Source organism: Amphiura filiformis, chromosome 7, assembly GCF_039555335.1.
Source record: "Amphiura filiformis chromosome 7, Afil_fr2py, whole genome shotgun sequence".
NCBI lineage: Eukaryota > Metazoa > Echinodermata > Ophiuroidea > Amphilepidida > Amphiuridae > Amphiura > Amphiura filiformis.
The window spans coordinates 69778921-69804975 of record NC_092634.1 but is presented as its reverse complement, the minus strand read 5'-3'; the positions used below and the strand labels follow the sequence as shown (position 1 = coordinate 69804975).

General features: G+C 36.4%; 1 protein-coding gene across 1 annotated transcript in view; it reads right to left on the bottom strand.

Annotated features, from left to right (window-relative positions):
• LOC140157551 (sacsin-like) overlaps positions 1-25344 on the bottom strand; it is a 38441-nt gene extending 13097 nt beyond the window's left edge. Inside the window, 2 exon segments of the mRNA XM_072180782.1 lie at positions 5343-5434; positions 25056-25344. Coding sequence (XP_072036883.1) covers positions 5343-5364 — 22 coding nt within the window. The 5' untranslated portion in view covers positions 5365-5434; positions 25056-25344.
• Positions 25345-26055: the final 711 nt, after the last annotated feature.

Sequence of the window (26055 nt, the reverse complement as noted above, 5' to 3'; positions counted from 1 at the left end):
CTAAATCTTGTGCGCGAATAGACTCAGAGATGATTTCACTTTCAGCTCTGATTTATTGGTACATTGATCGGGTACATATTGCCATTAAACCATCTGAGGTTCATTTTTGCAAAAATTGGTGGTAACTAAGAGAATAACATAAAAAACTGTCGTGTTGCTATGCAAAATCGATCGCAGTGGCATTGTGGGTAATAAGGACAGTGTGAACCGCGTAATAATATTTCCATTAAAAAACCATACGCAGAGCAACATTGCCCCGTTTTCTGCCAACTGCGAGGTGGCCAAGAAATGATTCAGGCTATCTAGATGCACAACAGCGCATAATTTAATAATGATCTTGCGAGCTTTTCGTCCCTACGCAGATCTACGCGCCCCATTTACCGCCACTGCATCAAGGTTGGCAGCCAAGAAATTAAGGCTACGACGCGTGAATCAGGTCTTTGCGTCATCACTAAGGTAACGTAGGAAACAGTGGTCTGGTAGTCTAGAGTGGTGATAGTGCCTGCGTGGAGACCCGGGGTGCAGACAGACGGTGTACAATTTCATTATTTATTCTAGGCCTATGAATCGTCCGGAGATTGAGGAATATATACGGGAAATGCATTGCACTTTATTTGGTTGAAAACGGTCAACAAATATGGTTAAAACCGGAATTTTTTTTTTCTTGTCTTTTTATTGTCAAAACTCAGTGGTAGCGCGTACCGTAACTAACTGGCAGCGCGTTGGTGTTAGTGCGTTGGCGTACAAGGGATGTGACTCGCACGCACGGGTCGCATATGCATAGGCCAACTTTCCGTGCCAGAGAAATAGAAAAGAAGAGAAAGTAGGACAAAACTGAAAAGGTAGGCCTACTATGGATGGGTTATGGGTACAGGGTTGTGGATTAGAGTAAATAAATAAATAAATCTATATAAATAAAAGGAAGACGCATATGCATAGGCCAACTTTCCGTACCAGAAAAGAAAAGAAAGTAGGACAAAAAGGGGTAATGGGTTTGGTTAAGAGATTACCAAAACGATAAAAATCGTAAGGATACGGGAGGCAGGAAGGAACCTAAAAAATGAAAGAATAAATAAATAAATAAATAATTCATGAAAAAAGGAAGCTAAAATAATGAGAACATAATTAAATACAAACGGGAAATCACAAGCTATAACTTATAAGCAGGAAATATGAAAAATGGGAACAAAATAATAGAAAAAAAAACCTAAAGCTAAAAGGACAAATCTAAGTAAGGGTAGATTTATAAAATAATGCATATGAACGGGTTTCAATAAATAAATAACATGGGAACGGAAAATCACAAGCTAAGCAGCATATATCTATTGGAACAAAATAGATTTATGTAGAAGAAACTGAAAAGAAAGAAAGAATAAAATGAATAAAAAAGAAAAGAAAGGGAAGACAAAAAAGATACGGGTATTATACAGGTTACTAAATGAAACGGGAGCAAAATAAAGAAGGAAAGAAAGAAACTAATCAGGAAACGTAAGAAAAAAACTAAAATTAAAAACTAATCAGAAAATATAAGAAAAATGAAGCCAAAATAATGAAAACAGAATTAAATATAATAATGTAAATAACGGGAAATCACAAGCTAAGCAGCATAAAAAAGAAGCTAAAAGGGAAACGTAATAAAGGACAGATTTAGAAAATAATGGGAATGCGGTTAGGCCTAAATAAATAAATAACATGGAAACGGAAAATCCCAAGCTAAATAGCAAGTTTTTAATGGGAACAAACTAGACCCATGTAGAAGAAACTGAAAAGAAAGAAAGAAAGAAGCTAAATGGAAATGCAAGAAGGAACAGGTTTAGAAAAATAAAATTTACCTTTTCAATGATTCTACCTTTTCAGTAATTCCTCCTGTTTTAGTGATCGCTCCCATTTACTCATCTAGCGGGGACCCGCGCGAAGCGCGGGTATCCCGCTAGTTAATCAAAAAGGAATGTTTCGTTTTTTATTAAAATAACTTAAGTTAAGGGCAGAGTAATGGGAGAGAACACGGACCTTTTCGAGCATCATTATTTTTGAATTGTATGTCCAAAGTATATAAAACTATACATTTTTGGAAAGGAAATGAGTCAAGGAATCCCATGGTGACGTCAGATTTGTTCAAAAATCTCGAGTTTTTGAAAAAATCACAAAAATGCACTTTTTTACCCCAATTTTTTTTGTGACAACTTAAAAAAAAATCCGTTCGGAGTAAAAAAAATTTAGTTAGTTTTTCATGGAGAAGAGACATGAACTTAGGGAAGGTTTTTTTATTTTTTTTTAATTCGTCTTATTTTTCGAAATATTGCAAAAAACATGTGAAAAAAGCTAAAAATTTCACATAATGGTGTATATTTTTGTTCAAAACAAATATTTTGAAAAAATGAGAAAACCTTCCCTAGACTTTGATGTGCTCTAAACGATAGTGCAAAAGGTTTACCTTTTGCTTGCATATTTTTCGAGTTATCTTGTCACAAAAATCGTACAATATTGTTAAAAATGAACTCTGAGAAATCGACGTTTTAGTAAAAAAATTTCAAAATTATGCACAAAACATCCTTTCATTTTAAAACGGCAAGATTTTCACGCTTGTAAAAGCTGTATCTGGTGCATGGTCTAAATATGCATCTTTTTGCACCAATGAATCTATAATGTCTGCTTTTAGTGTGCCTAAATGCAAAATAATTAAAAAATCTAAGTGGCTTTTTCACTGCAAATTTTGTTTTGTTTTGTTTACATCACAATTTGCTGGCGTCATACCGAATGCGCCTTGACTGCGTTGAGCATACGCGCCGAGTTGCGCCGCGTCACGCGACGCGAATCGCGCGCGTAATCACAATATTTCTCATTCGCGCAATGCCGACTCGTTATTTCCCGCCAATTTACTAAGCTGTCTTGAGCCATGTGACTTTTTAGAGTTGAAAAGAGTGAAATAAATGAAGCAAAAATACAAGTAAATATAAGGAAGTTGTATTTTTATCAGTTTCAAGTGAAAGAATACATCTTAGTGTTGATAAATATCAAGAAATCTCAAATTCGGGTGTGGACGAATGTGTCTCCCCTTACTCTGGCCTTAAGATGTTCGTGAATTAATTTTTACACATTTCAAAGAGTGAGTAATCGTATAGCCATTTATAAAATTTTATTCAACAAAAGTTGCACTTTTCTAAATTGGCTTTTTGTATGCATTAAAATGCGTAAATTTAACAAGTTTTTCATTCCAACTAAATTTATTAGGAAGGAACAACTAGTAACTTCAATGATAAATCTTGTGTTCATTGATTAGTTTAACCAATGGACCAACAGATTGATTAGATCTTTTATGCTGGATCCCTATACTTGTTTCATTGGTCATTCCTTGAATGGTTCAAAAACATTTATATGGGTCGCCGTTATCAAGACTCAACTTGTTACACGCGGACAAGTGAGGGACAACACCACCTTAAAGGACTTTGCAACAAATCATGCAGCATGAGGGGAACCAGCTTGACCAACAGCAGGGAAGAACGATGCATGGAAGCCATCTCACATGAATGAAGGCCTATTCATTATTCATTATTCATTATTCATTACTATAAGCTGCAGCATTCAATTTTGACTGAACCATAACAACTGTTTTAGAATGTGTCAAATCACCAAACCACCAAATCACCTAAATCAAGAATAGCTTAAATTGAATTAAATTAAATTATGCGTCTTTTTGATTAAATTATTCACTTAAAGGGAAAAAAATTGTCAGACACATATGTGACCCGGCAGCACAAATGAGCCGTAAATTCACCAAAGTGTATTCTGAGTTACGGTGTAAAATGTGTACGAAGGTCATATTCATCGGTAACTTAAGCTGGCCCGACATCTGTCTTATTTTGATAGTCAAAAACTAATCAATAATCCTATTGTTGAAGTGGATAATAAGCTTCTACCTTAGATGGCTATAGAACTTTTAATAGCTCTGGTCTTTGTTTGCTTTTGCTAAATCCTGTTCAAGTGGTGGGTTACCAGGCATTGTATTTTGTACAGGTATACATAACCAACAATTAACAATGAGAGAACTTTCTTAAACCTCGTTGACTTGGGGATGATTTGAAATGACCGCCAATTATGACTGTTTGATATTTATTACCAGTAATGTGGAAAAAGAGACACATGTAAAAACGTAAAAAGCTATAATTTTGTTGAAGGAGCAAAGTTTAACAAACCATAACCTCGCTTCTGGATATCGTTTGAAGTCAAATGATATACCATTTTTAAGTTTATGATGTTTATTTTTAAACACGAAATAAAACAAAATTGACCGGGAGGAATTTACGGCTCATTCGCCATGAACGGTCACATATTTAGCATAAAAAGCCTATGTAGAAAAATGCAACTTTTATTGGGCCGAAAATTTCATAAATGGCTGCATTTTACAATGAAGATGATAACAAGTAACAAACATAACTAATCAGTCTATGTTCCCAACTTTAAAACAAGAGAATTGATCAAGACGTTTTTGGATTATACTAAAATGTCTTAGGGGGACTTACTTTTTGGAACCGTTTATATATCATAAGCTTTATAATGATATATCATTTGACTTCAAACAATATCCAGAAGCGGAGTTATGGCTTGTTAAACTTTGCTCCTTCAGTAATAGGGTGCATTATTTTGGAGCTACATTATTTCTCTTTTTCCACATCGCTGGTATTACATATCAAATTGTCATAATTGACGATCACTTCAAATCATCCCCATCATCAACGAGGTTCAGGAATGTCCTCTCATTGTTGATTGTTAGTTAACCCACCACTTGAACAGGATTTGGCCAAAGCAAACAAAGACTACAGCTATTTACTAACGCTATACATAAGTATAAGCTTATTATCCTCTTCAACAACAGGATTAAAGGTTGGCGTTTGACTGACACTAAAATGAGAAACATGTAGGACAAACATTAGGTAAATATGAATACAACCTTTGTGTACATTTTGCACTGTAACTCGAAATACAATTTGCCGACTTTACGATCGGTTTGAGATGGATGGTCACATATTGTGTGTATGCGCTTTATTCCGTAAACAATAAGTATGATAAATAGACGAATTTCTGGCATGACAGCTCGTAGCATAGTGGTAAGCGTCTCGACTTTGGATACAAAGGTTGCTGGTTCGAACCCCGATACTTGGTAGAATTTTAACATGTTTCGTTTCTTTTTGTTAAGTAAGAGGAAATAATAGTGGGCGTAAGTATTTCCAACTCAACGCTAGTAAGCATTTCTTTAGGTGTGAAGAGGCACGCTTCGTAGCGCTTGTTAGGTACCTAATCGCCTATCGTCAAAGTGTGACAAGTGTGACAAAAGGCTGACTTACTACTGTTGCTGGAATTGCTCATCTTGTTCGCACTGCATCGAGGATAAAAATCCTTGAGTTTATTTGTACTATGATTGTCTTCACGTATACATCTGTTGGCAAGAATGAGAAATAAATGTGGTCGATGTAGATGGCTATGTAGATCAGTATGGAGCCAACCATTTTTCTTGCCCGGTTTACGGTCAATAGACATTCTGGGGTTTTCCATTTATATAAAAAATACACATTAGACCCCAAAGTTTACTTCAAAAAATAAAAGATTAGATTACCATAAAAACGTAACAATATAATCTTTGGCGGGGTTTAATGTAATGTTTACATAGAATTAGAACGGTTTTTTTCTGTCGTCATTCTCACTGAATTAAAAAATATTTTGGCGTACATAAAATTAAATTAAAATTCTCTGCCTCCTAAACCACATAAAGTATAGCACGCTTGGGTATCACGAATCGTTATATATGATGTACAGTTAATATTCTTATAATTATTCTTAAATACATATGATGCTTTTACATAAAAATATTTCCTTGAAAACCCCTCACTCGGCTATTTAAAAAATGAAACCAGGCTTCTCTAGAATGTGTAATAAATAAGCATGAATTTTAACAGCATGTTAGTATTTTTGCAGTTTTGCGAAGAGAGGAGTGGTGTGTCAGGTCTGTTACGCTGGGTTAATGGTTGTTATAGTGGGTCATGATGGGTTAAGATGGTGGGTTAAGGAGTGTTAGGCTTGGGGTCACGGGCGTAGATAATATTTGTCTTTGCTCACAGCTGAGCCATAGTCTTATTAGCCTATAATGAATACCTAATTGAATACCTAAATATTTCCATTTCTCCATGTATATAATTCTCACCATTCCTTTTATTTCTTACTGTTCTTTTTATTCATTTACCATCAGATTTCATTCTGAGTGCGAGTTTTGACAAAAAAATCGACACATTAATGGCCATATTTTCGTTATTTCTAAAGTGATGAAATGGCACTTTCTTGAGTGTCAAGTCTAAACATTACCCTCACCCCCAATACCTCCCCTGCCCCACCAATCAATGTTGGGTACTACTGAGTGCACATGAACAAAATGTCAGGATTCAACATTGATCGGGGGGAACGGGGGCTCATTTGCAATACCGTACTAATTTCATTCCAACCCTTTTGTCCAGGGTTGTCTCTAAGGCTACCCGAAATTACATAATGACACATGTTTTATAGCTATATTTTTTTTTATTCTTCGTCCGATTTACATGAAAATTTACATCAAAATAAAAAAATTAATTGTCTTTTCCTCAATGACAAAACCAAAATTGTTTTAGTGTCACTAGTGTAAGGGAGCGGTCAATTTATGTACATGCAGTCTTTAATATGAAGTTCATGCAATTCAACTAAAGTAGCTCATATAACGTCATATATTGCATTATAAGTGTTGTACGTCCAAGAAATGTTCATTTTACCCTTTACATGTAAATGAAATATTATAAATGCAATTCATGAAAGTATAATGTTAGAAACAGAACATGAAAAAATGAAATAAAAGTTAAAAAATATACAAAATACATAGAAAATCATTAGTTCGTCTTCAGTAGATAGTTTTTTACAGGTTTTATAGCTATATTGTTCTTTTTGTATGGCTGTAGAAAGGAAAATTAAAATCAAATGTTCAGTACAAAAACGAAGCATTTAATTTAATTTTTATTCATAGGCAAAAGCAAATTAAAACAAAACAAATTGTTTTTTTTTTTTTTTGCCGGAATTGAACCCAAGCCCTTCCGTTACCTGCCAGTCGCCTTATCCACTAAGCTATTAAGGCGTTGTAATTCTACGTGCACTTTTGTACTATAGATTCTTTATAAATGAATAAAAAGTGTTTTAAACTAATCCACTTGTTTTATGCAATAATAATTGGCTTATTGAATAGAGAACAACGGTATTCAGACCTTTTCTTCACAAATTAGATTCCAAAACTTGACATAAATATAAAAATGCACGGTATGCAAGCCTGTAAACAGTATAGAGACATAGGATTAAAATCTTTATTGTGTCTGCATACCGTAAAACTCATACATTGACATGGTCTAAATTATCGCAAACAAATCGAGTAACATTAAATAGCTCCATAAATTTGGTAGAGCGCGTACCAGTTAAACGGGCAGATAATGATAAGAGCTGCTTAGCCTCCACATTGCAGGTCCATATCTTATTTACTTTTCATTTTATGGTCAAAAAACAAAAATTAGATGATTTTTTTTCAACTTTTCAAATACAATGCTAGACAAAATAGGTTGGAATGAAAAATAGAATATGCACATTGTAATGGCCATATTTTCGTTATTTCTAAAGTGATGAAATGGCACTTTCTTGAGTGTCAAGTCTAAACATTACCCTCACCAATACCTCCCCCTGCCCCACCAATCAATGTTGGGTACTACTGAGTGCACATAAACAAAATGTCAGGATTCAACATTGATCCGGGGGAACGGGGCTCATTTGCAATACCGTACTAATTTCATTCCAACCCTTTTGTCCAGGGTTGTCTCTAAGGCTACCCGGAATTACATAATGACACATGTTTTATAGCTATAGTTTTTTTATTCTTCGTCCGATTTACATGAAAATTTACATCAAAATAAAAAAAAAAAAATTGTCTTTTCCTCAATGACAAAACCAAAATTGTTTTAGTGTCACTAGTGTAAGGGAGCGGTCAATTTATGTACATGCAGTCTTTAATATGAAGTTCATGCAATTCAACTAAAGTAGCTCATATAACGTCATATATTGCATTATAAGTGTTGTACGTCCAAGAAATGTTCATTTTACCCTTTACATGTAAATGAAATATTATAAATGCAATTCATGAAAGTATAATCTTAGAAACAGAACATGAAAAAATGAAATAAATGTTTTTTGAAGTTAAAAATATACAAAATACATAGAAAATCATTAGTTCGTCTTCAGTAGATAGTTTTTACAGGTTTTATAGCTATATTGTTCTTATTGTATGGCTGTAGAAAGGAAAATTAAAATCAAATGTTCAGTACAAAAACGAAGCATTTAATTTAATTTTTATTCATAGGCAAAAGCAAATTAAAACAAAACAAATTGGGTTTTTTTAAATGCCGGGAATTGAACCCAAGCCCTTCCGTTACCTGCCAGTCGCCTTATCCACTGAGCTATTAAGGCGTTGTAATTCTACGTGCACCTTTGTACTATAGATTCTTTATAAATGAATAAAAAGTGTTTTAAACTAATCCACTTGTTTTATGCAATAATAATTGGCTTATTGAATAGAGAACAACGGTATTCAGACCTTTTCTTCACAAATTAGATTCCAAAATTTGACATAAATAGAAAAATGCACGGTATGCAAGCCTGTAAACAGTATAGAGACATAGGATTAAAATCTTTATTGTGTCTGCATACCGTAAAACTCATACATTGATATGGTCTAAATTATCGCAAACAAATCGAGTAACATTAAATAGCTCCATAAATTTGGTAGAGCGCGTACCAGTTAAACGGGCAGATTTGACCGCACATGTTCGAATCCCGCATGGTCGCTTTTGTATTTTGATCCCGATATTTTATTTTTTCCTTAGTATTTATTTCTACAGAATAGATTTCAGATTTTTGTTGATCTAAATAATGTTTTACACGTTTGTAGACTTACTTTTTTGGCATTTAAAGTGATCAATTGTGTTTCTAAACAGGGCCAAAAATAGGATATTAGGAATTTTAGTGACATGTCCCTAAATATGACAGATTAGCTATTGTTAATTTTTGTGGTAAAGGATAATGATAAGAGCTGCTTAGCCTCCACATTGCAGGTCCATATCTTATTTACTTTTCATTTTATGGTCAAAAAACCAAAATTAGATGATTTTTTTCAACTTTTCAAATACAATGCTAGACAAAATAGGTTGGAATGAAAAATAGAATGTGCACATTGTAATGGCCATATTTTCGTTATTTCTAAAGTGATGAAATGGCACTTTCTTGAGTGTCAAGTCTAAACATTACCCTCACCCCAATACCTCCCCTGCCCCACCAATCAATGTTGGGTACTACTGAGCGCACATGAACAAAATGTCAGGATTCAACATTGATCGGGGGGAACGGGGGCTCATTTGCAATACCGTACTAATTTCATTCCAACCCTTTTGTCCAGGGTTGTCTCTAAGGCTACCCGAAATTACATAATGACACATGTTTTATAGCTATAGTTTTTTTCATTCTTCGTCCGATTTACATGAAAATTTACATCAAAATAAAAAAAATTAATTGTCTTTTCCTCAATGACAAAACCAAAATTGTTTTAGTGTCACTAGTGTAAGGGAGCGGTCAATTTATGTACATGCAGTCTTTAATATGAAGTTCATGCAATTCAACTAAAGTAGCTCATATAACGTCATATATTGCATTATAAGTGTTGTACGTCCAAGAAATGTTCATTTTACCCTTTACATGTAAATGAAATATTATAAATGCAATTCATGAAAGTATAATCTTAGAAACAGAACATAAAAAAATGAAATAAATGTTTTTTGAAGTTAAAAAATATACAAAATACATAGAAAATCATTAGTTCGTCTTCAGTAGATAGTTTTTTACAGGTTTTATAGCTATATTGTTCTTATTGTATGGCTGTAGAAAGGAAAATTAAAATCAAATGTTCAGTACAAAAACGAAGCATTTAATTTAATTTTTATTCATAGGCAAAAGCAAATTAAAACAAAACAAATTGGTTTTTTTTTTAAATTGTCGGTAATTGAACCCAAGCCCTTCCGTTACCTGCCAGTCGCCTTATCCACTGAGCTATTAAGGCGTTGTAATTCTACGTGCACTTTTGTACTATAGATTCTTTATAAATGAATAAAAAGTGTTTTAAACTAATCCACTTGTTTTATGCAATAATAATTGGCTTATTGAATAGAGAACAACGGTATTCAGACCTTTTCTTCACAAATTAGATTCCAAAATTTGACATAAATAGAAAAATGCACGGTATGCAAGCCTGTAAACAGTATAGAGACATAGGATTAAAATCTTTATTGTGTCTGCATACCGTAAAACTCATACATTGATATGGTCTAAATTATCGCAAACAAATCGAGTAACATTAAATAGCTCCATAAATTTGGTAGAGCGCGTACCAGTTAAACGGGCAGATTTGACCGCACAGGTTCGAATCCCGCATGGTCGCTTTTGTATTTTGATCCCGATATTTTATTTTTTCCTTAGTATTTATTTCTACAGAATAGATTTCAGATTTTTGTTGATCTAAATAATGTTTTACACGTTTGTAGACTTAATTTTTTGGCATTTAAAGTGATCAATTGTGTTTCTAAACAGGGCCAAAAATAGGATATTAGGAATTTTAGTGACATGTCCCTAAATATGACAGATTAGCTATTGTTAATTTTTGTGGTAAAGGATAATGATAAGTGCTGCTTAGCCTCCACATTGCAGGTCCATATCTTATTTACTTTTCATTTTATGGTCAAAAAACAAAAATTAGATGATTTTTTTCAACTTTTCAAATACAATGCTAGACAAAATAGGTTGGAATGAAAAATAGAATGTGCACATTGTAATGGCCATATTTTCGTTATTTCTGAAGTGATGAAATGGCACTTTCTTGAGTGTCAAGTCTAAACATTACCCTCACCCCCAATACCTCCCCCTGCCCCACCAATCAATGTTGGGTACTACTGAGCGCACATGAACAAAATGTCAGGATTCAACATTGATCGGGGGAACGGGGCTCATTTGCAATACCGTACTAATTTCATTCCAACCCTTTTGTCCAGGGTTGTCTCTAAGGCTACCCGAAATTACATAATGACACATGTTTTATAGCTATAGTTTTTTTATTCTTCGTCCGATTTACATGAAAATTTACATCAAAATAAAAAAAATTAATTGTCTTTTCCTCAATGACAAAACCAAAATTGTTTTAGTGTCACTAGTGTAAGGGAGCGGTCAATTTATGTACATGCAGTCTTTAATATGAAGTTCATGCAATTCAACTAAAGTAGCTCATATAACGTCATATATTGCATTATAAGTGTTGTACGTCCAAGAAATGTTCATTTTACCCTTTACATGTAAATGAAATATTATAAATGCAATTCATGAAAGTATAATCTTAGAAACAGAACATAAAAAATGAAATAAATGTTTTTGAAGTTAAAAAATATACAAAATACATAGAAAATCATTAGTTCGTCTTCAGTAGATAGTTTTTTACAGGTTTTATAGCTATATTGTTCTTATTGTATGGCTGTAGAAAGGAAAATTAAAATCAAATGTTCAGTACAAAAACGAAGCATTTAATTTAATTTTTATTCATAGGCAAAAGCAAATTAAAACAAAACAAATTGGTTTTTTTTTTAAATGCCGGGAATTGAACCCAAGCCCTTCCGTTACCTGCCAGTCGCCTTATCCACTGAGCTATTAAGGCGTTGTAATTCTACGTGCACTTTTGTACTATAGATTCTTTATAAATGAATAAAAAGTGTTTTAAACTAATCCACTTGTTTTATGCAATAATAATTGGCTTATTGAATAGAGAACAACGGTATTCAGACCTTTTCTTCACAAATTAGATTCCAAAATTTGACATAAATAGAAAAATGCACGGTATGCAAGCCTGTAAACAGTATAGAGACATAGGATTAAAATCTTTATTGTGTCTGCATACCGTAAAACTCATACATTGATATGGTCTAAATTATCGCAAACAAATCGAGTAACATTAAATAGCTCCATAAATTTGGTAGAGCGCGTACCAGTTAAACGGGCAGATTTGACCGCACAGGTTCGAATCCCGCATGGTCGCTTTTGTATTTTGATCCCGATATTTTATTTTTTCCTTAGTATTTATTTCTACAGAATAGATTTCAGATTTTTGTTGATCTAAATAATGTTTTACACGTTTGTAGACTTACTTTTTTGGCATTTAAAGTGATCAATTGTGTTTCTAAACAGGGCCAAAAATAGGATATTAGGAATTTTAGTGACATGTCCCTAAATATGACAGATTAGCTATTGTTAATTTTTGTGGTAAAGGATAATGATAAGTGCTGCTTAGCCTCCACATTGCAGGTCCATATCTTATTTACTTTTCATTTTATGGTCAAAAAACAAAAATTAGATGATTTTTTTTCAACTTTTCAAATACAATGCTAGACAAAATAGGTTGGAATGAAAAATAGAATGTGCACATTGTAATGGCCATATTTTCGTTATTTCTGAAGTGATGAAATGGCACTTTCTTGAGTGTCAAGTCTAAACATTACCCTCACCCCCAATACCTCCCCCTGCCCCACCAATCAATGTTGGGTACTACTGAGCGCACATGAACAAAATGTCAGGATTCAACATTGATCGGGGGAACGGGGCTCATTTGCAATACCGTACTAATTTCATTCCAACCCTTTTGTCCAGGGTTGTCTCTAAGGCTACACAAAATTACATAATGACACATGTTTTATAGCTATAGTTAATTCATTCTTCGTCCGATTTACATGAAAATTTACATCAAAATAAAAAAAATTAATTGTCTTTTCCTCAATGACAAAACCAAAATTGTTTTAGTGTCACTAGTGTAAGGGAGCGGTCAATTTATGTACATGCAGTCTTTAATATGAAGTTCATGCAATTCAACTAAAGTAGCTCATATAACGTCATATATTGCATTATAAGTGTTGTACGTCCAAGAAATGTTCATTTTACCCTTTACATGTAAATGAAATATTATAAATGCAATTCATGAAAGTATAATCTTAGAAACAGAACATAAAAAATGAAATAAATGTTTTTTGAAGTTAAAAAATATACAAAATACATAGAAAATCATTAGTTCGTCTTCAGTAGATAGTTTTTTACAGGTTTTATAGCTATATTGTTCTTATTGTATGGCTGTAGAAAGGAAAATTAAAATCAAATGTTCAGTACAAAAACGAAGCATTTAATTTAATTTTTATTCATAGGCAAAAAGCAAATTAAAACAAAACAAATTGGTTTTTTTTTTTAAATGCCGGGAATTGAACCCAAGCCCTTCCGTTACCTGCCAGTCGCCTTATCCACTGAGCTATTAAGGCGTTGTAATTCTACGTGCACTTTTGTACTATAGATTCTTTATAAATGAATAAAAAGTGTTTTAAACTAATCCACTTGTTTTATGCAATAATAATTGGCTTATTGAATAGAGAACAACGGTATTCAGACCTTTTCTTCACAAATTAGATTCCAAAATTTGACATAAATAGAAAAATGCACGGTATGCAAGCCTGTAAACAGTATAGAGACATAGGGACCCAGGCGCGATATTGGTCATTTAGCGCGTTAGCGCGCGTTAGCGCGCCAAGATGCTAACAATGCTAATTAGCGCTGAAAGAATGAAAACCGGGCTATTACCGCTATTTAGCGTCATAGCGCGCAATTATCAGATGAACGCTAACAGGTGCTAATATTCAAATAACGCTTGCGTGCTATTTGAAATTTGCTAATTTATTTGCTAATTGAAAAGCGTTAATAACGCTAATAACGTGTATTAGCACACAATGTGCTATTAGCGCTAATGGCAAGTACTAGCGCAAGTAATGCTAATGGCGTTATTAGCACCGAATAGCGTGTCATTTGTAATTGTGCTATAGTAAGAAAATATCAAAAGTCATAGTAAATGGCGCTACCAGCGCTAATAACGCTATTAGCGTGTATTAACACACAATATGCTATTAGCGCTAATAGCCAATACTAGCGCAAGTAATGCTAATGGCGTTATTAACACCGAATATCGTGTCATTTGCAATTGTGCTATAGTAACAAAATGTTAAAAGTCATAGTAAATGGCGCTACCAGCGCTAATAGCGCTATTATCGTGTATTAGCACACAATATGCTATTAGCGCTAATAGCAAGTACTAGCGCAAGTAATGATAATGGCGTTATTAACACCAATTAGCGTGTCATTTGCAATTGTGCTATAGTAAGAAAATATCAAAAGTCATAGTAAATGGCGCTACCAGCGCTAATAACGCTATTAGCGTGTATTAACACACAATATGCTATTAGCGCTAATAGCCAATACTAGCGCAAGTAATGCTAATGGCGTTATTAACACCGAATATCGTGTCATTTGCAATTGTGCTATAGTAACAAAATATTAAAAGTTATAGTAAATGGCGCTACCAGCGCTAATAGCGCTATTATCGTGTATTAGCACACAATATGCTATTAGCGCTAATAGCAAGTACTCGCGCAGGTAATGTTAATGGCGTTATTAACACCTATTAGCGTGTCATTTGCAATTGTGCTATAGTAACACAATATTAAAAGATCCAAAGTAAATGGCGCTACCAGCGCTAATAGCGCTATTAGCGTGTATTAGCACACAATATGCTATTAGCGCTAATAGCAAGTACTAGCGCAAGTAATGCCAATGGCGTTTTTAACACCGAATAGCGCGTTATTTGCAATTGTGCTATAGTAACAAAATATTAAAAGTACGCTATCAGCGTTAATAGCGCTAATAACGTGTATTAACACACAATGTGCTATTAGCGCTAATGGCAAGTACTAGCGCAAGTAATGCTAATAGCGTTATTAGCACCGAATAGCGTGTCATTTGCAATTGTGCTATAGTAACAAAATATTAAAAGTCACTAGTAAATGGCGCTACCAGCGCTAATAGCACTGTTAGCGTGAATTAGCACACAATATGCTATTAGCGCTAATGGCAAGTACTAGCGCAAGTAATGCTAATAGCGTTATTAGCACCGAATAGCGTGTCATTTGCAATTGTGCTATAGTAACAAAATATTAAAAGTCACTAGTAAATGGCGCTACCAGCGCTAATAGCACTGTTAGCGTGAATTAGCACACAATATGCTATTAGCGCTAATAGCAAGTAGTAGCGCAAGTAATCAAAATTGTTAAAAATTAACACTTTCTCTACATAAGGGCGCTATTAGCGCTATTAGCGCTAATAGTGCTAATAGCGATCATGAGCGTGATGTGCGCTATTAGCGCTAATATCAAATACTAGTGCAAGTAATGCCAATGGCGTTTTTAACACCGAATAGCGTGTTATTTGCAATTGTGCTATAGTAACAAAATATTAAAAGTACGCTATCAGCGTTAATAGCGCTAATAACGTGTATTAACACACATTGTGCTATTAGCGCTAATGGCAAGTACTAGCGCAAGTAATGCTAATAGCGTTATTAGCACCGAATAGCGTGTCATTTGCAATTGTGCTATAGTAACAAAATATTAAAAGTCATAGTAAATGGCGCTACCAGCGCTAATAGCACTGTTAGCGTGAATTAGCACACAATATGCTATTAGCGCTAATAGCAAGTAGTAGCGCAAGTAATTAAAATTGTTAAAAATTAACACTTTCTCTACATAGGGGCGCTATTAGCGCTATTAGCACTAATAGCGCTAATAGCGCACATTAGCGTGATGTGCGCTATTAGCGCTAATATCAAGTACTAGTGCAAGTAATGCCAATGGCGTTTTTAACACCGAATAGCGTGTTATTTGCAATTGTGCTATAGTAACAAAATATTAAAAGTACGCTATCAGCGTTAATAGCGCTAATAACGTGTATTAACACATAATGTGCTATTAGCGCTAATGGCAAGTACTAGCGCAAGTAATGCTAATAGCGTTATTAGCACCGAATAGCGTGTCATTTGCAATTGTGCTATAGTAACAAAATATTAAAAGTCATAGTAAATGGCGCTACCAGCGCTAATAGCACTGTTAGCGTGAATTAGCACACAATATGCTATTAGCGCTAATAGCAAGTAGTAGCGCAAGTAATTAAAATTGTTAAAAATTAACACTTTCTCTACATAGGGGCGCTATTAGCACTATTAGCGCTAATAGCGCTAATAGCGCACATTAGCGTGATGTGCGCTATTAGCGCTAATAGCGTGTGGTGTACCAATAATGTCATCCAGTAGAGACAGCCCGTCACCATTAAGGTTAAAGGCCTCTCCTGAGTTCTAGTATCAACAAAAAACATCAAGGCGTAGAGCTGGCAGGCCCGAGGCCGGAGACTCCCATACGACGACTAACTCTCCAAGTGGGTCCCCAATATAATGGCCCCGCAGGGCATGAAAGCAATGAGTAACCTTGAGGTTGACATGCTGTCTATACTGGATGACGGGCTGTCGATAACGATATGCCATTTTGTTATCAACATCCCATCACCCACTAGAGACAGCCCGTCGCCATGAAGGTGTCACCTTGACTCCATTATCAGCAAAAAACATTAAGACCGCAGGGCCGGCAGGCCCGAGGCCGGAGACTCCCATACGACAACTAAACACTCCAAGTGGGACCCCAATCTAATGGCCCCGCAGGGCATGAAAGCAATGAGTAACCTTGAGGTTGACGTGCTGTCTCTAGGCCGGAGACTTCCATACAACGACTAAACACTCCAAGTTGGACCCCAATATACGACAACTAAACACTCCAAGTGAGTTCCAATATAAAAGGGCCCCGCAGGGCAATACATTTTGTGTGACCGCTGTCCCCACCATCAGCAAAAAACATCAAGGCCGCAGGGCCGGCAGGCCCGAGGCCGGTGACTCCCATACGACAACTAAACACTCCAAGTGAGTTCCAAAATAAATGGGCCCCGCAGGGCAAGAAACTTAGTGTGACCCCTGTCCCCAACATCAACAAAAAACATCAAGGCCGCAGGGCCGGCAGGCCCCGGGCCGGTGACTCCCATACGACAACTAAACACTCCAAGTGAGTTCCAATATAAAATGGCCCCGCAGGGCAATAAATTTTGTGTGACCGCTGTCCCCACCATCAGCAAAAACCATCAAGGCCGCAGGGCCGGCAGGCCCGAGGCCGGTGACTCCCATACGACAACTAAACACTCCAAGTGAGTTCCAATATAAAAGGGCCCCGCAGGGCAATAAATTTTGTGTGACCGCTGTCCCCACCATCAGCAAAAAACATCAAGGCCGCAGGGCCGGCAGGCCCGAGGCCGGTGACTCCCATACGACAACTAAATACTCCAAGTGAGTTCCAAAATAAATGGGCCCCGCAGGGCAAGAAACTTAACCTCTGTCCCCAACATCAACAAAAAACATCAAGGCCGCAGGGCCGGCATGCCCGAGGCCGGTGACTCCCATACGACAACTAAACACTCCAAGTGAGTTCCAATATAAAAGGGCCCCGCAGGGCAAGAAATTTTGTGTGACCGCTGTCCCCACCATCAGCAAAAAACATCAAGGCCGCAGGGCCGGTGACTCCCATACGCCAACTAAACACTCCAAGTGAGTTCCAATATAAAAGGGCCCCGCAGGGCAATAAATTTTGTGTGACCGCTGTCCCCACCATCAGCAAAAACATCAAGGCCGCAGGGCCGGCGGGCCTGAGGCCGGTGACTCCCATACGACAACTAAATACTCCAAGTGAGTTCCAAAATAAATGGGCCCCGCAGGGCAAGAAACTTAACCCCTGTCCCCAACATCAACAAAAAACATCAAGGCCGCAGGGCCGGCAGGCCCGAGGCCGGTGACTCCCATACGACAACTAAACACTCCAAGTGAGTTCCAATATAAAAGGGCCCCGCAGGGCAAGAAATTTTGTGTGACCGCTGTCCCCACCATCAGCAAAAAACATCAAGGCCGCAGGGCCGGCAGGCCCGAGGCCGGTGACTCCCATACGACAACTAAACACTCCAAGTGAGTTCCAATATAAAAGGGCCCCGCAGGGCAAGAAATTTTGTGTGACCGCTGTCCCCACCATCAGCAAAAAACATCAAGGCCGCAGGGCCGGCAGGCCCGAGGCCGGTGACTCCCATACGACAACTAAACACTTCAAGTGAGTTCCAATATAAAAGGGCCCGCAGGGCAATAAATTTTGTGTGACCGCTGTCCCCACCATCAGCAAAAACATCAAGGCCGCAGGGCCGGTAACTCCCATACGACAACTAAACACTCCAAGTGAGTTCCAATATAAAAGGGCCCCGCAGGGCAATAAATTTTGTGTGACCGCTGTCCCCACCATCAGCAAAAAACATCAAGGCCGCAGGGCCGGCAGGCCCAAGGCCGGTGACTCCCATACGACAACTAAATACTCCAAGTGAGTTCCAAAATAAATGGGCCCCGCAGGGCAAGAAACTTAACCCCTGTCCCCAACATCAACAAAAAACATCAAGGCCGCAGGGCCGGCAGGCCCGAGGCCGGTGACTCCCATACGACAACTAAATACTCCAAGTGAGTTCCAATATAAAAGGGCCCCGCAGGGCAATAAATTTTGTGTGACCGCTGTCCCCACCATCAGCAAAAAACATCAAGGCCGCAGGGCCGGCAGGCCCGAGGCCGGTGACTCCCATACGAGAACTAAACACTGCAAGTGAGTTCCAAAATAAATGGGCCCCGCAGGGCAAGAAACTTAGTGTGACCCCTGTCCCCAACATCAACAAAAAAACATCAAGGCCGCAGGGCCAGCAGGCCCGAGGCCGAAGACTCCCATACGACAACTAAACACTCCAAGTGAGTTCCAATAAAAAAGGGCCCCGCAGGGCAAGAAAGCTAGTGTGACCGCTGTCCCCACCATCAACAAAAATATTAAGGCCGCAGGGCCGGCAGGCCTGATGCCGGAGACTCCCATACGACAACTAAACACTCCAAGTGAGTTCCAATATAAAGGGGCCCGCAGGGCAACAAAGCCAGTGTGACCACTGTCCCCACCATCAACAAAAAACATCAAGGCCGCGGGACCGGCAGGCCCGAGGCCGGAGACTCCCATACGACAAGTAATCACACCAAGTGAGTTCCAATATAAAAGGGAACCGCAGGGCAAGAAAGTTATGGTGACCGCTGTCCGCACCACCAACAAAAACACCAAGGCCGTAGGGCCGACAGGCCTGAGGCCGGAGACTCCCATACGACAACTAAACACTCCAAGTGAGTTCCAATATAAATTTAAATACAATTGCATATGACGTGCTATTACTGGCTATTAGCGCTAATAGCGCTATTAGCGCTAATAGCGCGCTTTCCCTAGAGTTAAATTTTTTTAATTTAGCACAATTACATATGACGTGCTATTACTCGCTATTATAGCGCGCTTTCCGTAGACTTAGAATCTTTTTTAAATTTAGCATAATTGTATATGACGTGCTATTACTCGCTAATAGCGCGCTTTCCCAAAAGTTAGAATATTTTCAAATTTAGCACAATTGCATATGACGTGTTATTAATCGCTATTAGCGCTAATAGCGCGTCTCCTTAGTATTTTCTTATTAGCATAACTAGCAAAAACACTGCTAACTATTCGTTATTCGCGCTATTAGCGCTATTAGCGCGTCACCTTAGTATTTTATTATTAGCATAACTAGCAAAACACTGCTAACTATTCGTTATTAGCGCTATTAGCGCTATTAGCGCTAATAGCGCGTCCCCTTAGTATTTTATTATTAGCATAACTAGCAAAACACTGCTAACTATTCGTTATTAGCGCTATTAGCGCTATTAGCGCTAATAGCACGTCCCCTTAGTATTTTCTTATTAGCATAACTAGCAAAACACTGCTAACTATTCGTTATTAGCGCTATTAGCGCTAATAGCGCGTCACCTTAGTATTTCCTTATTAGCATAACTAGCAAAAACACTGCTAACTATTCGTTATTAGCGCTATTAGCGCTATTAGCGCTAATAGCGCGTCCCCTTAGTATTTTATTATTAGCATAACTAGCAAAACACTGCTAACTATTCGTTATTAGCGCTATTAGCGCTATTAGCGCTAATAGCACGTCCCCTTAGTATTTTCTTATTAGCATAACTAGCAAAACACTGCTAACTATTCGTTATTAGCGCTATTAGCGCTAATAGCGCGTCCCCTTAGTATTTTCTTATTAGCATAACTAGCAAAACACTGCTAACTATTCGTTATTAGCGCTATTAGCGCTAATAGCACGTCCCCTTAGTATTTTCTTATTAGCATAACTAGCAAAACACTGCTAACTATTCGTTATTAGCGCTATTAGCGCTATTAGCGCTAATAGCGCGTCTCCTTAGTATTTTCTTATTAGCATAACTAGCAAAACACTGCTAACTATTCGTTATTAGCGCTATTAGCGCTAATAGCGCGTCCCCTTAGTATTTTCTTATTAGCATAACTAGCAAAACACTGCTAACTATTCGTTATTAGCGCTATTAGCGCTATTAGCGCTAATAGCACGTCCCCTTAGTATTTTCTTATTAGCATAACTAACAAAACACTGCTAACTATTCGTTATTAGCGCTATTAGCGCTATTAGCGCTAATAGCGCGTCTCCTTAGTATTTTCTTATTAGCATAACTAGCAAAACACTGCTAACTATTCGTTATTAGCGCTATTAGCGCTAATAGCGCTAATAGCACGTCCCCTTAGTATTTTCTTATTAGCATAACTAGCAAAACACTGCTAACTATTCGTTATTAGCGCTATTAGCGCTATTAGCGCTAATAGCACGTCCCCTTAGTATTTTCTTATTAGCATAACTAACAAAACACTGCTAACTATTCGTTATTAGCGCTATTAGCGCTATTAGCGCTAATAGCGCGTCTCCTTAGTATTTTCTTATTAGCATAACTAGCAAAACACTGCTAACTATTCGTTATTAGCGCTATTAGCGCTAATAGCGCGTCTCCTTAGTATTTTCTTATTAGCATAACTAGCAAAACACTGCTAACTATTCGTTATTAGCGCTATTAGCGCTATTAGCGCTAATAGCGCGTCTCCTTAATATTTTCTTATTAGCATAACTAGCAAAACACTGCTAACTATTCGTTATTAGCGCTATTAGCGCTATTAGCGCTAATAGCGCGTCCCCTTAGTATTTTCTTATTAGCATAACTAGCAAAACACTGCTAACTATTCGATATTAGCGCTATTAGCGCTATTAGCGCTAATAGCGCGTCTCCTTAGTATTTTCTTATTAGCATAACTAGCACAATACTGCTAACTATTCGTTATTAGCGCTATTAGCGCTAATAGCGCGTCTTCTTAGTATTTTCTTATTAGCATAACTAGCAAAACACTGCTAACTATCCGTTATTAGCGCTATTAGCGCTATTAGCGCTAATAGCGCGTCCCCTTAGTATTTTCTTATTAGCATTACTAGCAAAATACTGCTAACTATTCGTTATTAGCGATAGTATCGCTAATAGCATGATTTGCTAATGCTTTGCTACTGAGAAAAAATGTTCTGGCTATTATCGCAATTAACGCATTTTCCTATTAGCACTGCAATTAGCGCTAATTCCCATAGCCTTATACACTAACATAACGCTAATAACAGTAATAGCAAAATTGCGCTAATTGCGATAATAACCAATACCGCGCCTTGCTCGACATAGGATTAAAATCTTTATTGTGTCTGCATACCGTAAAACTCATACATTGATATGGTCTAAATTATCGCAAACAAATCGAGTAACATTAAATAGCTCCATAAATTTGGTAGAGCGCGTACCAGTTAAACGGGCAGATTTGACCGCACAGGTTCGAATCCCGCATGGTCGCTTTTGTATTTTGATCCCGATATTTTATTTTTTCCTTAGTATTTATTTCTACAGAATAGATTTCAGATTTTTGTTGATCTAAATAATGTTTTACACGTTTGTAGACTTAATTTTTGGCATTTAAAGTGATCAATTGTGTTTCTAAACAGGGCCAAAAATAGGATATTAGGAATTTTAGTGACATGTCCCTAAATATGACAGATTAGCTATTGTTAATTTTTGTGGTAAAGGATAATGATAAGTGCTGCTTAGCCTCCACATTGCAGGTCCATATCTTATTTACTTTTCATTTTATGGTCAAAAAAAAAATTAGATGATTTTTTTTCAACTTTTCAAATACAATGCTAGACAAAATAGGTTGGAATGAAAAATAGAATGTGCACATTGTAATGGCCATATTTTCGTTATTTCTGAAGTGATGAAATGGCACTTTCTTGAGTGTCAAGTCTAAACATTACCCTCACCCCAATACCTCCCCTGCCCCACCAATCAATGTTGGGTACTACTGAGCGCACATGAACAAAATGTCAGGATTCAACATTGATCGGGGGAACGGGGCTCATTTGCAATACTGTACTAATTTCATTCCAACCCTTTTGTCCAGGGTTGTCTCTAAGGCTACCCGAAATTACATAATGACACATGTTTTATAGCTATAGTTTTTTCATTCTTCGTCCGATTTACATGAAAATTTACATCAAAATAAAAAAATTAATTGTCTTTTCCTCAATGACAAAACCAAAATTGTTTTAGTGTCACTAGTGTAAGGGAGCGGTCAATTTATGTACATGCAGTCTTTAATATGAAGTTCATGCAATTCAACTAAAGTAGCTCATATAACGTCATATATTGCATTATAAGTGTTGTACGTCCAAGAAATGTTCATTTTACCCTTTACATGTAAATGAAATATTATAAATGCAATTCATGAAAGTATAATCTTAGAAACAGAACATGAAAAAATGAAATAAATGTTTTTTGAAGTTAAAAAATATACAAAATACATAGAAAATCATTAGTTCGTCTTCAGTAGATAGTTTTTTACAGGTTTTATAGCTATATTGTTCTTATTGTATGGCTGTAGAAAGGAAAATTAAAATCAAATGTTCAGTACAAAAACGAAGCATTTAATTTAATTTTTATTCATAGGCAAAAGCAAATTAAAACAAAACAAATTGTTTTTTTTTTTTTTAAATGCCGGAATTGAACCCAAGCCCTTCCGTTACCTGCCAGTCGCCTTATCCACTGAGCTATTAAGGCGTTGTAATTCTACGTGCACTTTTGTACTATAGATTCTTTATAAATGAATAAAAAGTGTTTTAAACTAATCCACTTGTTTTATGCAATAATAATTGGCTTATTGAATAGAGAACAACGGTATTCAGACCTTTTCTTCACAAATTAGATTCCAAAATTTGACATAAATAGAAAAATGCACGGTATGCAAGCCTGTAAACAGTATAGAGACATAGGATTAAAATCTTTATTGTGTCTGCATACCGTAAAACTCATACATTGATATGGTCTAAATTATCGCAAACAAATCGAGTAACATTAAATAGCTCCATAAATTTGGTAGAGCGCGTACCAGTTAAACGGGCAGATTTGACCGCACAGGTTCGAATCCCGCATGGTCGCTTTTGTATTTTGATCCCGATATTTTATTTTTTCCTTAGTATTTATTTCTACAGAATAGATTTCAGATTTTGTTGATCTAAATAATGTTTGACACGTTTGTAGACTTAATTTTTTGGCATTTAAAGTGATCAATTGTGTTTCTAAACAGGGCCAAAAATAGGATATTAGGAATTTTAGTGACATGTCCCTAAATATGACAGATTAGCTATTGTTAATTTTTGTGGTAAAGGATAATGATAAGTGCTGCTTAGCCTCCACATTGCAGGTCCATATCTTATTTACTTTTCATTTTATGGTCAAAAAACAAAAATTAGATGATTTTTTTTTTTTTTTTCAAATACAATGCTAGACAAAATAGGTTGGAATGAAAAATAGAATGTGCACATTGTAATGGCCATATTTTCGTTATTTCTGAAGTGATGAAATGGCACTTTCTTGAGTGTCAAGTCTAAACATTACCCTCACCCCAATACCTCCCCTGCCCCACCAATCAATGTTGGGTACTACTGAGCGCACATGAACAAAATGTCAGGATTCAACATTGATCGGGGAACGGGGGCTCATTTGCAATACCGTACTAATTTCATTCCAACCCTTTTGTCCAGGGTTGTAGTCGCGCCAGTGGAAAATCATGGGATTTAAACATCAATTACGGCGAGGGAAGCGAGCTGAACAATTTTGAGCAATCGGGGGAATCGAGACCAGTGTCTGTCAGCATCAGTAGAATGGTGACATGGCGATCGTTCTCATCCATTATTTTTTCAAGGTCATGATAAATGCGTTTCCTTTTCACAGTGTCAAACGCCTTGCTAATGTCGAGAAATAAGAAAGTGGCATTCAAAATTAAGTTTGCGATGTTATTGATTTTTCAGCAAGAGTTTTGAAAACAAATACATTTTCTGTTACTATATTAAAGCTCATAATTTCATTGAAAAAAATCATGGATATGAGACAAAGGACAAAGCACATCGGGTCTTTCTGATAGCTTCTGATCGCGCCGATATCTACCGAATAAATAGCTATAAATAATACCACGTGATCGGGTTAATGAATACTTTAATAATGTCCGGGATAATGTCGCGACAGTTGTCGACAGGGCAACACCAAAAATTCTCATGCTATACACTCTACACAAAGCAAATGAGGCTCCTTTATTAGTAGTTCGTTATGAAGCCATAATGTACGATTTCCGCCACATTGTTATTCTTTACCAAAATGCTGAAATAGTATCAATAACTGCCGGGAAGGGTTTCTGTCCATTTAAGGCTAAAATGAGAGATTAAAGAAACCCCACTCTCTATTTTGGCAGTTTAACATGGAGGACTTAAAAGGCATAATATGACTTTATGTCAAAATTGCTCTGTTGAACTACAAACGAAACAAATTTGGCTGCTTCCAATTTGGTATAAGTTGGGACATGTTTAGATATTACAATGCCCAAAATTAACCAATTCCATATTTATATAAGATCGTACTTTATGGCTTCAAGCAAGCAACGCTATATAGGTGTACTCTAAACATTCAGTAATGTACTTACCATTCTTCGAAAGAACATCAGTAAGCCTACATGCAGACGTAGTCACATAAAGCCCCACAATATTAAACAAGATCCCCGGGACACGATCATGAATAAAAGCTCCAGAATCGGGCCCAGAATATTAAACAAATATCATGCGGCCAGTTTCCTGCGATTCCTGTCTGAATTAAATTTCAATATCTGCACATAAATGATACATTTTGTCCTACACACTGAGAAAACATTAATGTATGAGGCATGTTCTTTTCAGGCGAACAGGTTCCTTTGAAACATAAACCAGTGACCCGGTGAAGACTTAACCACATGACATCTGGTTTAGAAATTTTGGCTCTAAAAATAGACATTGCACAATCATGACAATGTATTGCATGAATTTAGACGAAATTAAATTGTGCGGCATTGGGGAATCACCTATTTCATGAAAAGCTCGTGGATATAATTATTGAATGTTTTAACCAGTCTAATTGAGTAGAGCAACCAACACTGATCAATACGCCTTTTGTTTGAAGCTAATCGGACATACGGTTTTTAATACACACGTTTTAAATTTCGTTGTATTATATTGGTTTTTATCAATAATCAATATAGTAAGTTTAATATGACTTGAAAGTGCTTATTAATATGTAATTTTTGCCAATAATTTGCTAAAAACAATGCATAAATGTTCAGAACATTTTCATTGAATGGAATATTGTTTCAAACTTGGTCAAAGATTCAAGACAAAAGTCTGTAAAATAGAAGCACCATGAACATTTATGCATTGATTTTTAGCAAAAATCACATATAACAACATTTATTTTCATTTTAGACTTTTTATAGTCTATTTTTTCTTCATTTCAGCTTAATTTAGCAGTTGTCATGGTTGTGTGTAAATTCCTTTTTCGATTTTCGATTCGATTTTAAATATTTGTATATTAATTTTCTCTGAGGGTTTGCAGCAAAATTGATATTTTATTTTCCTTGGTATGGGTTTCAGTTGTGGCTAGTAGTCAGGTGATGA